Here is a 16,787-nt window from a genome sequence, read left to right on the forward strand (position 1 = left end):
TATTGTTCATAGCATGTTGACCAAATTACAAATTAGTATTATTATCCTAAAGCATGCATGACCAGTTGGGAGCCTAACTTCTGTTGTGACGCCTCAGCCCAGAAGACAAAGTCAAGCAAACAAAGTCTCAAGCTCATACAGTAGTTGAATGTCCATGATGGTATAACCTTTTTACACCTTAGGGCTGCTGAGTGCATGGATGTGTGAATGAAAAATCTGAGGTCTTTTTTACACCCCCTAACAGCAGCTAATTAAGCAGTCACATACGGGATGCTTTCAGCTTTTGCCAGCAAGCTTGTGGGTGCCCTCTGGTTATAGAGAGTCCAGGGCCCTTGTCAGCGAGGGAACTCATGCTGGCTAACCATTTGGCCCAGAATACCAATTGTCCAGTGTCCAGAATGCTCATTATAGTAAGTAGGCTGAAATGCTTCTCAGCTATCCAGCTGGGGGAAGTTTACCAAAACCATGCATTCTCAGCTATCCAGCTGGGGGAAGTTGACCACGTCCACATATTCACTGCCATAGCAATGAGTACAGCCGTTATGCACACTGAGTTAATGGCTGTCTTACACTATTTGTCAGCTGCACGTGAGGTAGAGTTTGGGGGTTTGCATATATTCTAAGTATAACAATAAAACCTTCCACTTGATATGAAAGGCCTATTAAAAATGTCCATACCAAATCAATGAAAGCCCAAATAAGCAACTACACTTCAGAAACAAGCCCAAACTAAAAGCAACCAGCAACTATGAATATTTACAAGCGACTTTACAGGAAAACAAGCCCAAAGTCGCTTATAATAATTAGACCTGGCAACACTGGCAGGCCAGCCTGCCAGCTCTAACGCATTTGCACAACAATGTGCACCTCGGCCGGCAGTTTGTGCTGAACTAAATGCCAACTTTTGCCCACAGACTACCAGTCTGTTGTAGTGAAGTAGTCTGAAGTAGTCTGTTTGGTGGAGAGTCACCTTTACATTCACTCATGTGCTCACTATTGTTCGATCTGTCCAGGCCCCATGCAAATCCTGCGTCCCTTACAGGGTTGCCAGATCTGCTTATTATAATTTCCCTGCAAGATTTTATTTGAAAATAGCCGATCTACAAGCTCACAACGCGTCGCGTTGCGACGCGGTGTGAGCTTGTAGATCTGCTATTTTCAAATAGCTGATGTATATGTTAAAGTGCTCATGTGGCCCATAGTCGCTTCTTTTGGGCTGGTTTTCCTAGACCTGGTTGCTTGTTTCTCTCACTGAATCTGGCAACACTGGTCCCTTAGTCTGCTCTTTCAATAGGCCAAGTTCAGATACCCTCAGATTTGCCAAAAATGTAAATCATCCTCTGTTTTTACGTCCGGAGACTCCTGTCCAGGACAAGCTTCAGACACGCCTCCTGCAGGAGAGACTTGGCTCAGATCTGAACCCATTTGATTTGGCGTTAGGAACCGGTTGTGACCGCATGCCCTTGCTGACGTCGACCCCAGGCAGGGTTCGAACCCACGACTTTGATTGATTGATTGAATACAAGAAATAGGATTGAAAAAGCCCAGAAAAGCTGCATTGGCTTGTTTCAAATGGGCTTTTTCAATCCTATTCAGTTGACCTTGTATTGTGAACTGTACTTCCATGTGCTTTTTCTCTGCAAACTTCCAAATAAAGTATTCAATCAATCAATCAAAGTCGTAGGTTCGAACCCTGCCTGGGGTCAGTGTTGTTGGTGCTTATAGAGCAGGCAATAAAAAACTTGGTGCTTATAGAGAAGGCAAGAAAAAAAGAATCTGCTGCAAGGTCTTTGATCCTCTCTCCCTCATAGCCTTCAGGCGCACAGGGGTGAGAATACGTAAATGGGGCCCTCGTGGTATTGTAGGTGTTTACACACAGCGTGTGGTTACCTGCTGCCTCCCTTGTTTTCGATGTACACACACACACACACACACAGCACAGCGGCAGCTTTGCCAGTGCATCAGAGGCAAGGGGAAGAGAGAGCACCTGCCACACACAGCTAGATAATAGATGAACATGAAAACCCCAAATCATCCAGTTTGACACTCCATAATAATGTGTTGGCAGACCCGTAGACTCCGCGGTCTGCCAGCACATTATTATGGATGGTTGGTCTGTCATTAAATCTCTCCTTTCACCTTCATTTACATTTTTGGGAACAGAAAAAAAGATCACGTGGAAATCTCACGCAAGATCAGGTGAATAGGAGTTGTGTGGTATCATAGGAATGTTTTGATACATATATTCCTGTGAAGAAGGAGCGTTGTCATGGTGAAGAAACCAAAGACCATTCCCCCCCCCTGCTGGTGGGCCGCCTCCTTATAAGAGAAGTGTACTGTTTTTCTTTTCTGGTTTCTGTATTTCTTGGACATAGTTTTTTGTTTTATATTTCATTCCACTTTGTGGTTTCTATCTATTTTCATCTTAATATTGCTTGTATATTTGTTTGTGTCCACATTTTAAAACGTTTTCGCCCCTCAGGCACCGCTGGACTGATTGGCGTGAAACTTTGCATGCACACTCCCAGTAGGCCAAGGCAGAACCTTCACCGCAAAATATTCAAGTTTAGTGTCATGGTGGCACTATAACAGGCCGCTTCACATTTTGGCCTATCTATCTTGAACCGTAGGTCGCACAATGAAATTTATATACAGCCCCCCCCCACATCTTGGGGCCTCTGTAGAGTGCACATCCAAAACCGCTTTCACTTCTGCCCATCGGTCCCGCCACAAACGCACGCAATTCTGTCGTACAAACTCCCCAAATTTCCCCTGAATTTTCCTTGTGTCCTGATGGCTGCACCCAACGACTGACACAGCCATGGGTAGGCAACCCGGCCTGGTGGAGATCTGCGCTCCGTGTAGTGCACTTTTCTACTTTGATATGAAATAATGTTGGATAGTTTATAACTGGTTCCTCTACTGAAATAGAGAGAGACAGAAATAGCAGTACAGTACAATACAGGTCAATGCTAGTGTGCAATTTACACAAGTGTCAGTTAAAATCAAATTAATTCCCTCTCCCATTGACTTCTTCAGTCTATAGTAGTCTAGACCAGTGGTTCTCAACCTGTGTTGGGGGGGGGGTCCCCAGATGACAGAGTAGTGACAATTTAAGGATTTTTAAGACCTTTTTAATACCTAAATAAATAAATAAACATAAGACACTATACAACTACGGTACTATAAAAACTGGTCAAACATTGGCCAAATTGTCAAATAATGAGAAAGAGGCAAAAAATAAATAAATAGCCGATCTACAAGCTCACAATATTTATCTGTGGAACCGAGTCAAACAAAGTTGAATGCCTCAACTCCTACATCCCAAGTGCTTGTGGGGGGTCCCCAGTTCAAATATGATTATTTTGAGGGGTTGCGGCCTGAAAAGGTTGAGAACCACTGGCCTAGAGGTTCCCATCCTTTTTGCCTTGGAGCCCCCTTCTTACAAAAGCTGAAACCCTCCACATGTACGCATCACAATACCACACGTCGTGAGCTTGTATATCGGCAATTTTTGCTACTCTTTAATTGCTTTTGAAAATCTTTGAAAATTGATTGAATATTTTTGACAATCTAACGATATGCCCAAAATAGGGATGCCAGGTTGAAAGTGGATGAAAGCATGCTCTGATTATTTTGTGCAACACGTGTAAAATTTAGACTACTTCCAAACAGTTAAGGCCTCAAGCCTCTCCACCCCAGGTTAAGAAACAGTGGTCTAGACTCCATAGTGAACGGAGCATCCCACTGTCATCATTTAGTGCAGTCAGTCATGCAGTGTGTTTATTTTACACCGCACATTATGTGCACTTCAGACATTGTTTGCCTGTTGCTAATGCATCCTTCATCAGTTTCAACAAGCTTTCCATCTTACTGTGTCATGCATAGAACTCAGGGTGAATGACGAGATGTTTTGATGCAGCGTAGACTCGAGTACCGTTCAGAAGAACTATGAAGTAATTATTTTGACCTTATACTTTCTTGTACGATGAAAATAGTACAAAATAGTCGATCTACAAGCTCACAACACACCACAATGCAATTTTTTGCGAGCTTGTAGATGTAAAAAAAAGGTCTGAACGTTACTGTATAATGACATGCCCAAAACAGGGACACCAGGGTTAATGTGTTTAATACTGTGCCTGTATTTATTTCCATATCACTTTTTCTAATAAATCTAATCAGTGAAAAAACATTAAACAGCCTCACTAATAATCCCACTAATAACACCATCAGCTATGATAATGAGAGGACATGCATTGCTGGTCCCTCCAGTCTCCCAACAGGTTGTATAGACACAAAAAAACGAATATCCATTGACTGCAGAGAGCCCACCATATGTTACTAGAATACATTGCCAACAAACTAATGACACATCTAATTACATTGCCTCATTTCACCACCAGAGATAAGGCCTTGGTGAAAAGAGAAGCACATTCTAGGTCTATTGTCATAACTGAGCCACTGGGCGACAGCACCAGAAAGACAATGAAGCATTTATTTCAGAACGGTGGTGCTTGTTTTCCATGTAGCTGTCTGACTCTCAGATGTTGTCAAGGAAACAGATGTATCTCACCAGCGAGCTAGGACACCCATTCAAACAAAATGTACTAATTTAGTTTGAGATTAGATGAGCACAGGGCTTCCCATCTGCTATCTGATCTATGGGGCATCACAGAGTCACATTTGGCTTGGCCCATCACTACTTATATTGTGAATTACACTTTAGTGAATGGAAACCGTCGAGCACTGGTTTTCGAATAAAACCTTTTGTCATACACTTTTTTTCTGCCCATATCAGTTCATTTTACCAGAATATGGACCTACTGGATGAATGGGGGCTTGTTGACATTTTAGGCTTAATCCTTCCTTCCGTTTCTACAAATGTCTTCTAAAAAACGTATGTTTTTATATCAGTGGTGCTCAAACTTTTTCATGTCAAGGACCCGAAAATGTATTTGGCCGCCGACCCCCATCTCAGAATATTTAGTTCCAGGGACCCCCAGAAGCAAAGATTTGAGTTAAAATGTTCGCTTTAAAAGAATATATATATTCAAAGATATATGCACACATTTTCAAGATTTTTCAAAAATAGCAGATATACAAGCTCGTAGCGTGGCACTCGGTGCAGCGCTACAAGCTTGTATATCTGCTATTTTTGGATAGCCAAAGTGTAAAATAATGCTTATTTTTAGCTAAAATAAAAAAATGACACAGATGCGTTACAGGTCTTAATGGCTTAAAAATAGTGATAAAGGCTGTAACCAAATACGTTGGTGCTAAGTGGGGTTAAAATGTATTATGGTTGTCACTGCACCTGAGTGTTTTGCGGACCATATCCTCATCGGTGATCCCATAGTAGGTCAGGGTCTCACTCCAGACGGGGTTGAGAGTGTTACGCAGGGTCTTGGTTCTGAGCTTATTGGCCTTGGAGAGACAGAATGTAAAGAGAAATGTTAAAAACAGTAGCCTGTTACGTCGACCAGGATTCACTGCATGTCTGTATGGCATTTCTTGAGAACCTTTCAGCCACGACTTCACACAATTGCTAGGTGCATTGCTGAGAAGGAAGTATGTCACAAATTATGTGAAGTCAATTGGATGAGCGGTTCTCCAGAACAATTAAATGAAAGGACATTTGCACTACAATAACATGATGACAGAGCTAAAAAAAACTAAAGTATTCAAAAGTGTTTGCGTTTCATTGAAATTAAGCAGCCACTGCATCAAAAACCCTTGAACACAACTTTGACACAAGTTACAAGTAGGGCTGTCACTACAAATTTAAGTTGACGATTAATTGTCACTCGTATAATTGCGATTAACGATTTAATTGTGTGTTTGGCATTGAACATGGGAACATATGAATAAATCTGTTTGCCTTTTAGGCTTTGTAATGTACAGGGCAGATATGACAAATAACTTAAATATACAAAGAATTATTATTGACATATTTAGTAATTGTATGCATGTAAAAAAATATGCAGAAATAGCAGATCTACAAGCTTACAACGTGTGACGCGTTGTAAGCTTGTAGATCTGCTATTTCTGCTTTTTTTTTTATATTTGAAAATGTGTGAACATTCTTCAACGTGGAAACGATTATGACGATTATGCACCCAGTGGTGTAAAGTAACTAAGTACATTTACTCAAGTACTGCACAATAATGAGATGATTTGATGATTATGTAATAATTGTGACAGGCGTAGTTACAAGCACAATGTTGGACACAAGCATTGCCATTACAGTCCTGAAGCTGCACTCAATGCAGCACCACGCTTATTCACTACATATTGTTTTGGCCCGGCTCTGTCAATGTGTGTTATACTGTATGTTATAGGTACGTAGATCACCATGATCGTGAATTACCGTATCAGCAAGACAAAAATAAACTAGTCAGTGATTAGCTTGGTTAGATGATTAGCAGGAAATGCCTCCATAAATATTCAAGCCTAATGCCAGAGCTACTGGTGGATAATATTGTATTTGCATGTTTGATCACTGGTGATGACGATGATGAAAAATAGTGTGATAGTGTAGCTTTTTGGGGAGAGTATTGTCAAGGTATATCCCCGGGCCCACACTTATTAAAACGGTGCCAGATGATAATTACGTTGTGCTGCAAGTCATGTTGCATGTGATGAAAATCTGATTCTGTTGAATTTAATCAATTAGCTGGTGTGATTATTTGCTAGGCTAGACGGACGTGTTCCAGATAAGGCTCTCTCGGATTGTTTATCTCCCAATCAAGTGATTCGCTCCCATAGGAACGGCACTACCGTGCGCATGCAAATTCAGACAGACATGGGGCACGCGCAATAAGCATATACCGCGCAAGGAGTCAAGGACACAGACCTGATTAGAAAGCGGATGACAAATGCAGACCATTTAATGGTCCGCTTATATCCAAAGTGCGTTACATTCACTCATTCACACACCCAGTGGTGTAAAGTAACTAAGTACATTTACTCAAGTACTGTACATTTTTAGGTATTTTTACTTTACTGAAGTATTTCCAATTTTCAGTACTCTTACTTCTACTCCACTACATCTCAGAGACAAATATTGTACTTTTACTCCACTACAATTATTGGACAACTTTAGTTACCAGTTACTTTGTAGATTCTGCACAATGAGTACTTTTACTTTTGGTACTTCAAGTACATTTTGATGCCAATACTTTTGTACTTTTACTCAAGTACATTTTCTACTACCTGAGCCAGTGCTCGGCATGTTACACACTCACACAATACTGTAACATCACTGTTGAGAACATGAAAGGCAAGTATCGCTTTGTCTTATCCTCTGCAAGGATGTGGCATATCATTAAATATTATGGGGTATAATTATTATCCCACAACATTTATTAATTGAGTCATTTTTAAGTAAATGAAGTCCATACTGTAAAATTATGTCCATGCCGACCCCAGAACACACATGTGGCCATAGATTTCAAGGAGATTCAAACTATTGGCGGACACCTTGCTCATTTCATTGGCATTTCTTGGCAGCTGCTAAGTGGATTGCTGGCAGCAGGGAAAGAAGCAGACCAAGGGAGCAGATCAATTATATTGTCAATTGACAGCACTTTGAGGCCAGGAGATGGCAAGTAAACACTGTCAGACAAACTGTCTTGATCAGTTAACCCGTTAAGACCGGGAACGCATCTGTGTCATTTTAAGATTTCTTTGGCTATTCAAAAATAGCAGATCTACAAGCTCACAGCGCGGCACCGAGTGCCGCACTGTGAGCTTGTAGATCTGCTATTTTTGAAAAATCTTGAAAATATGTGCAAATCTCTGAATATATATATATATATATATATATATATATATATATATATATATATATATATATATATATATATATATATATATATATATATTTCTTTTTTTTTTAAAGCAAACATTTGTAACTCAAATCTTTGCTTCTGGGGATTCTACTTAATGTACAAAGCGTTTTCTGAAACACTTATGTTGCTATAATATCAGTGGTTCTCAAACTTTTTCATGTCAAGGAGCCCCAAAATGATATGTATTTGGTCGTGGACCCCCACCTCAAAATGTTTTGTTCCAGGGACCCCCAGAAGCAAAGATTTGAGTAAAAAAAAATGCTCAAAAAAATATACGTATATTCAAAGATTTGATTTTTTTAAAAATATTTTTCAAAAATAGCCGATCTACAAGCTCATAGCGCGGCACTCGGTGCTGTACTATGAGCTTGTAGATCTGCTATTTTTGAATAGCAAAAGTAGCATAATGGCTCAAATCTAAAATGACACGGATGCGTTCCCGGTCTTAATGGATTAACAACCTTGAAATTGCATAATGTGAAAGTTAAACGCCACGCTTTATGTTGTGTAGTGAAATATGTGTCCTGGCACACGACGGACAGAATGGTTCAACTTTTCAAGAGCATCATTATTATTGCACAAATACTGTAGTACATCATGGCTTTTGTAAGGGCATGACCAACATACTGTATGTTTTACTGTATGAATTAAGAGGTTGGGGTAGATCTGACAAATTGTATACTGGTCTGGGCCACTTTCTACTTGGTATTGATCACTAGATCAATGCACTTCAACAGGAATGCCAGTCACACTCACAGTATCCAATTTTCACCGTGACAAGGATGACACGAGAGCCATGACTTGGTTTTTGAAAATCAATGACATATAAGAAACAATCTTTCAACTGTATCTCCATATATATCGGTCCTCACTGATGCTCACAACGGTACCGCTTCTGTCTACTTGCTCTATATGTCAGTCGTTCTCAAACTCTTTCGTGCCAAGGACCCCCAAATTGATATGTATGTGGCCGCGGACCCCCACCTGAAAATGTGTTGTGCCAGGGACCCCCAGAAGCAAAGATTTGTGTTAAAAGTGTTTGCAAAGATTTGTGTTAAAAAGATTGAAAGATTTTTTGCACACATTTTCGAGATTTTTCAAAAATAGCAGATCTACAAGAGTGCCGCGCTATGAGCTTGTATATCTGCTATTTTTGAAGAGCCAAGGTTAAAATGATTGTGATGATATATTAACACATTTTGCTGGGGACCCCCTGGAACCCCCCCAAGGACCCCTGGGGGTCCCCGGACCCCACTTTGAGAACCAATGTGTCTCCGAGGCAGGCTGTGGAAATAAACTTTTGTTTTTATTGATGCTATTGTGGCTATTGTTTTAGTTTGCTAATGTTACAGGAAGAGAAAGGCACTAGTTTCCATTAGATTGAAAGCTATCCAAAGACGCCTCTGAGGCACAGTCAGTAGACAGAAATGGTACTGTTCTGTAGTGGGTATTAGTGAGTATTAGTGAGGACCGATAGCACTGTGCACCTCGGACCTGCATTTACTAAGGGATCTTGCAACATGCTTATAAATGTATTACACAGTCAAATTCAACACATTCGATGCACCATTTAGTACACTGAGAAACACTTCTCAATGGTCCAGTGCCAGAAATGCATTTGTTATTTTCTCTCGAGAAAAAACTTTACATCATTTGCTCTTGGCAGTCTGTTTGAGTGGCCTTAGATTCATTGTTGAGAACTCTGCACCTCCCACACAAGGACATCAGTTGTCTCTTGAGAGAAAATGTGTTTCCGAGTCTTTTCTTCCATGACACTGGAAGTTACCAGTACGCTGTTGCACTCAGCTGCAGCACACTGCTCTTAAAGGTAATATAAAGTGGTCATTTGACTGTCCATGGCTCAATCCACCTACAACATACTCATAATAAATTCAGCCTAATCCAACCCATCTCACCACTGTGCCACTTCTCCAGTTCCAAAAATGTCTCTTTGTTCAGGTTCAGCTGTTTCCCCCAAATAGGGCCAAATATCCCCATTTATGTATGGTATGAAAAGCACATACATACATACATACATACATACATACATACATACATACATACATACATACATACATACATACATACATACATACATACATACATACATACATACATACATACTGTGGAGTGTCGCTTGGGGCCCGAGCTATCTGGCGTCTCCACCAAGGCGAGCAGAGGGCTGAGGAGAGGTTTCAGCACCAGAGACAGTGCAGAGCACTTGGGCAAGTAGTGGAAGGAAGGTATGTGCCTGTTTTCATCCTCAATCAGCTTGATATGATGACACCTCAGGTCTGATTGCCAGAGTGGTGACAGCCTGGTCTGATCAGCCCAACCCTATAAATGTTTGCTGAACCTCTCCTCAGATGAAACTCACTCCCTTGGTGAATGGACGCAGGCTCGGGCGGTAAGCTAAAACACACTCCAACATGTGTCCTTATATGGCTTGTTAAGACTGAATGTGTCCTTATATGGCTTGACTTGAATTAAGACTAATTATGGTTTCTACTCTCTTCCTAGGCACCATAGGGCACTTCATGCATGGACTAGGAACTGTTATTGAAATACCCCAATCCGGGAGGAATTTGTGTTATAGTTTTCCCTTACCTGCCTTTGTTATAGTTTCCCCCCAATAAAAGACTGCTGTTTATGCAAATTAAGTGACTCTGTGGTTGGTTTTGGTCAGCACTCCTCACAAAATGGTGGAGAATACGGGTAACTGCTGATCATCACCGACCCGGGGGGGAAACATGGAACATGCTGTTGCACTCACCGCCCTGTTACAGAGCCAAGCGGATCTACAGGTGGCAGTACAGGAACTGTGCAAGAAGTTTGAGAGAGATGCCAATGTCTTAAGATCACCCAGTGAGGTGCTTACCAAACTCGGGCCTGAGGATGACGTGGAGGCCTATTTAGAATTGTTCGAACGCACCGCCACCAGAGAGAAATGGCCACAGGCCGACTGGGCCGGGAACCTGGCTCCGTTTCTGAGCGGAGAAGCTCAACGGGCCTGCCGAGACCTCGACCTGGCAGACGCAAGAGACTACACCAAGTTGAAGACAGCCGTCTTGTCCCGCCAGGGCTACAGTCTGCCAGCCCGGGCCCAGCGGTATCACAGCTGGGTGTACAACTCGTCTCTCCCTCCACGCCCTCAGGTAGCCGCCCTGCTGAGACATACACAAAGTTGGCTAACCAGCGACGGAGAACCGCCCTGGATTGAACGCATTGTGGTAGATAGATGTATCCGTGCCTTGCCGCCCGATGCCCGCAGATATGCGTCCCAAGTGAGCCCCGACTCACTCAATGAGATGGTTGCGTTATTGGAAAACTATCAAGTGAGCACTGAAATGTTAAAGGCTACTAAAACTGACAGCGTAAGGGCTCCTGTGGAAGAGAGAACCGTACGAGACAGAGGGAGAGGATTCCCGCCAGCGACCCAGACGCGGCCAAACCGAGCCCCGCTGGCCCCGGTCTCGGTACCACGGGCGCCACAGCAGCGGAGATGCTACATTTGCGGTCAGACGGACCACATATCCTGGTCCTGTCCCGACAAGGACGTCACGATGGCGTCCGCTGTCAGCTCGGAAGCGCCCCGGCCCAGCCTGTTCGTGACATCCTGCTGGGCTCATGAGGAGATCCAAAAGGCAACACTGCCGGTGAAGGTGGACGGCCAAGACACCTGCGCCCTGTTGGACTCAGGCAGCGCCATCACTCTGGTCCGGGCAGACCTGGTGGACACAGTAGATGCCACAACAGTGCCGGTGACCTGTGTCCATGGGGATGTGCGCCGGTATCCAACCACCCGCCTCCACATACAGACCCCGAGGGGAGATGCCACTATGCAAGCTGGTGTGATTCCCCAGCTGCCGGTGCCCCTGCTCATCGGCACCGACTGTGTCTTGTTCGAACGGTACTGGACGGCAGGGAGGCGTCAAGAAACCCGACGGCCCAGACATGGACGAGCCCGCCGAGCGAGACGACGTCCACTACCTGCCTGCCCAGCGTTCCCAGGTGACACAGAAGGTCCACTGAGTGAGAGCTCCGGGGGTGACGGCACCGGCAGTGAAGGAGGGAGGAGCGGCGCTGACGCCGACAGAGCGAGAACGCGAGGCCAGGCCGAAGCGACTGACCAGTCCTCAGAGCCGTTCTCTGAGTTTCCCCAGTTAGAAAACCCGGAGTCCAGGACGCCAGGGAAGTTTGCCAGTGCCCAGTGGTCCGACCCCAACCTGGAACAGGCCCGCCAGAGTGTGTCAGCGGTGGATGGACAGCTGTGCGAGGGGGTGAGTGTGCTTTCCTCACCACATTTCCTAGTTAAAAATAGCCTGTTGTACCGTGGGGTAAGAACTGAGGGGGGGGACAATGTTGAACAGTTGTTGGTGCCTAAAGTGTACGTTTCTAGAGTGTTGTACCTAGCGCACACCCACCAACTGGGCGCCCACCTGGCGGTACAGAAGACTTATGACCGGATCCTGGGCCGGTTCTACTGGCCAGGGATAAAGAAAGCAGTAGAAGACTACTGCCGAGCATGCGCTGTGTGCCAGAAGACGGCACCCCGACCTAAGCAGCGAAACCCGCTGGTTCCCCTGCCTATTATAGAGACGCCCTTCACACGCTTAGCTATGGACATTGTTGGCCCCCTCCCAAAGTCTGCCCGAGGCCACAAGTACATTTTGGTAATTATGGATTATGCCACCAGATACCCCGAGGCCATACCCCTTAGAGTTGCCTCAGCTAGAGCAGTGGCCAGAGAGCTATTCCTGTTGTTCACTCGGATGGGTGTGGCTGAAGACATTTTAACAGACCAAGGCAGCTGTTTTATGTCCCGGGTGCTTGCTGCTATGTGTAAATGGCTCAAGGTCAAGCAGTTGCGTACCTCGGTCTATCACCCACAAACCGATGGCCTTGTAGAGAGGTTTAATCGCACGTTGAAAAGCATGTTGAAGAAGTTGACCGACATCGATGGGAAGAACTGGGACCAACTGCTGCCCTACGTACTCTTCTCCATTCGGGAGGTGCCCCAGGCCTCCACTGGGTTCTCCCCCTTCGAACTCCTGTATGGACGGAACCCCCGAGGCCTCCTGGACCTGGCCAAAGAGTCGTGGGAGAGCCAGCCGTCCCCTCATCGCAGCGTCATCGACCACGTGGAGCAGATGCAGGACCGGATGAGGAGGGTGTGGCCTATGGTTCGGGAACACATGCAAAAGGCCCAGGCAGACCAGGCTCGAACCTACAATAGAGGCGCCCTGATCCGAGAGTTTAAGGTGGGGGAGCAGGTGCTGGTATTGGTACCAAGCCATGAGTGTAAGTTTCTGGCTAAGTGGCAAGGGCCCTATGAAGTTGTGGAGAAAGTTGGACCCGTAAACTACAGGGTAAGGCAGCCGGGCCGGCGGAAGGGCCATCAAATTTATCATGTAAACATACTGAAGAAGTGGCTGGCCGCGGAGGCCCCTCCTTGTCCGGCCCTGTTAACATCTGTCTCTCCTCAGGAACCAACCCCTGTTGTTATAGGGAAAGAGCTCTCCCCGTCCCAGCAGCAGGATCTTCGGGAGCTCCAGGACCGGAGTCGAGATGTGTTCTCAGAGTTACCAGGCCGAACGACAGTCATGGAACATGATATCCAGACCCCTCCAGGGACTGTGGTGAGACAGCGACCCTACCGTATCCCGGAAGCTCGCCGTGAAGCTGTGAGTGAGGAGGTGAGAAAGATGCTTGACCTAGGAGTCATCGAGGAGTCCCACAGCCCCTGGTCCAGTCCGATAGTCCTCGTGCCAAAGCCAGACGGGACCATCAGGTTTTGCAATGACTTCAGGAAGCTAAATGACGTGGCCCTGTTCGATGCCTACCCCATGCCCAGGGTGGATGAATTGATAGAGAGACTCGGACCCGCCCGGTTTCTCAGCACCCTCGACCTCACAAAAGGCTACTGGCAGGTGCCCCTGACCGCACGGGCGAAGCCAAAGACGGCCTTTTCCACACCTGAGGGTCTTTATCAATACACCGTCCTTCCATTCGGGGTCCATGGCGCCCCGGCCACGTTCCAGCGGATGATGGACCGGATCCTGCGGCCCCACCGCTTGTATGCCGCTGCCTACCTGGACGACATAGTCATTCACAGCCCCACCTGGACGGACCATCTGAGGCATCTAGAAGCCGTGCTGGGGGCTCTCCGCCAGGCCGGGCTGACGGCCAATGCGACAAAGTGTCGAATGGGCCTGGGAGAGACCGATTACCTGGGTTACACCATAGGCCGGGGGTGTGTGAAGCCGCAGACCCGAAAGGTGGAAAGGATTCAAAACTGGCCCAGACCAGCGACTAAGAAGCAGGTAAAATCGTTCCTTGGCCTGGTCTCATATTATCAGAAATTCATCTCCAATTATGCCACTATTGCAGCGCCGTTACACGATTTGACCCGCAACCGTCTGCCACACCATGTCCAGTGGACTGAGGTAACAGAGGCCGCTTTCCAGAAGCTCCGACAGGCCCTATGTGAGGGACCGGTCCTGGTAGCCCCTGACTTCAAGAAGCCCTTCGTCCTGCAGACGGACGCATCTGGAACCGGGGTGGGAGCGGTGCTGGCTCAGGTGATCAATGGAGAAGAACACCCAATAACGTACGTTAGCCGAAAGCTCCTAAAACATGAACGCAACTACTCCACTGTGGAGAAGGAATGTTTAGCCATCAAGTGGGCCGTTCATCACCTGAGATATTACTTGTGGGGACGGGAGTTTACTCTAGTGACTGATCATGCGCCTCTAAAGTGGATGGCAACCAGTAAAGACCGGAATGCAAGAGTAACCCGCTGGTTTTTAGAGTTGCAGGACTACAAGTTCAAGGTGGAGCACCGACCAGGCAGGGCCATCAAGAATGCGGACGCTCTATCCCGCTTATATGAAGACCAAGAAACAGAAGCTCCCGACCCAGGCGGCGAGCTTAGGGGGGGGATATGTGGAGTGTCGCTTGGGGCCCGAGCTATCTGGCGTCTCCACCAAGGCGAGCAGAGGGCTGAGGAGAGGTTTCAGCACCAGAGACAGTGCAGAGCACTTGGGCAAGTAGTGGAAGGAAGGTATGTGCCTGTTTTCATCCTCAATCAGCTTGATATGATGACACCTCAGGTCTGATTGCCAGAGTGGTGACAGCCTGGTCTGATCAGCCCAACCCTATAAATGTTTGCTGAACCTTTCCTCAGATGAAACTCACTCCCTTGGTGAATGGACGCAGGCTCGGGCGGTAAGCTAAAACACACTCCAACATGTGTCCTTATATGGCTTGTTAAGACTGAATGTGTCCTTATATGGCTTGACTTGAATTAAGACTAATTATGGTTTCTACTCTCTTCCTAGGCACCATAGGGCACTTCATGCATGGACTAGGAACTGTTATTGAAATACCCCAATCCGGGAGGAATTTGTGTTATAGTTTTCCCTTACCTGCCTTTGTTATAGTTTCCCCCCAATAAAAGACTGCTGTTTATGCAAATTAAGTGACTCTGTGGTTGGTTTTGGTCAGCACTCCTCACAATACATACATACATACATACATACATAGATACATACATACATACATACATATAAATCACCAGCTACACATGTCCATTTTCTCTGTATTATTGCAGGAACATATTTAACCTATTTCCATGCAGTTTAGTGGTTTGACAGTTAGAGGCGCTTGGAAAGCTACAGCCTGTGCAGCCATACATGTATGTGCCAGAATACACTGCCAAAGCAATAAAGCGAGGGGAAGAGGTGCAGGAGACTGTCCTGGCCGAATGAGGGACCTCTGCTGAGGAAACATCTGAGCTATTCTAGGTCGGACAATGTCATGGAATTGTAGTATTGTAGTACTCATTGTTTGGGCCAGGTAAAGGTGCTGTGATGCAGAGAAGGTGGACATGTACAGCAGCATAATGAATGGATTATTCCTTTGATATTTGTATCACTTAGATTTGTATCACTTAGGACTAATACATGTACATCAGGGCGTCCTTGAAAAAGAGAGCTTGCTCTCAATGGGTTTCCCTGAATAAATAAAGGAAAAAGAAAGAAAGAAAGATGTACTGTACTGTACATACCTTGCTGGCCCCGGGCAGAAGGTGCAACTTGACGTATGGATCCGAGAGGCCATTGTGATCCATGGGTTTGAGCCCCTGTAGAAGACAAGCATAAAAGCAGAATAATCAGGTAACGCCACTGGCTTTCCCTTTGGCTTAGTTAGTGACCCTGCAACAACAACCTGTGACATTCTTTGCTGCTGGTCAGATTGGGTTGAAACCTTGACCAAGTTTGTAGTGATACATCATAGATGTGTCATAGATGACATGATGCCCTATTCAAAAAGTTTCAAAAATTGCCAATCTGTTGTAGATCTGCTAGATTTTGAAGGGTGTGCCTGCATTATTGCAGATACCGATGTCATCGGAAAAAGTCAAATAATGGCTGCTATCCTGTATCAGTCTGGCAGAATCAGAATCATCTTCATCTTTATTTGGCACTAGATGAAATGGATCTTACTTTGTAGAAGACAAATTAAGCTCCCTAATGAGAAGGATGAAAGTTACCTTTCCAATAACAGTCAAGAAGGCTAAATGGCTTTTCAAAACAGCAAGTGAAGAGCTTCAAACAACACATCTAAAAACAAACATTGTTTTTGGCTTAATGTGTTTTAATGTGATAATAACCAGACGAAATCCCAGATTACTGGATCTTTGTACATCAATGATCATCTTTCATAAGCTTTTCCGTGACAGCATCTGTCATTAGATAAGCCTGATATCTGATTCACTATTTAATTACTGACAAGAGGAATAAACTACAGGCTGTCTTTAACGGGCAGTTGGAGGCAGAGTTACCCGATGAATGGATAAACCACAGCAGTTTGATCTCAGTTAAAGGGGAAGAGTCACAAAGTACATTTTCCAATAGTATAAAGTAGGTTACT

The 16,787-nt window shown here is 45.1% G+C and overlaps 1 protein-coding gene across 1 annotated transcript in view; it reads right to left on the bottom strand.

Annotated features, from left to right (window-relative positions):
* Positions 1–16,787, bottom strand: part of doc2b (double C2-like domains, beta) — a gene marked incomplete at both ends in the record, with an annotated part of 149,923 nt that overhangs the window by 27,033 nt on the left and 106,103 nt on the right. The window contains 2 exons of the mRNA XM_080436351.1: positions 5,318–5,427; positions 15,922–15,996. Of these exons, the coding sequence (XP_080292477.1) occupies positions 5,318–5,427; positions 15,922–15,996 (185 nt within the window). The remainder of the gene's footprint in view (positions 1–5,317; positions 5,428–15,921; positions 15,997–16,787) is intronic.

Source organism: Gymnoscopelus braueri (genome assembly GCF_963280865.1).
Source record: "Gymnoscopelus braueri genome assembly, chromosome: 8".
In the NCBI taxonomy this organism is placed as follows: Eukaryota; Metazoa; Chordata; class Actinopteri; order Myctophiformes; family Myctophidae; genus Gymnoscopelus; species Gymnoscopelus braueri.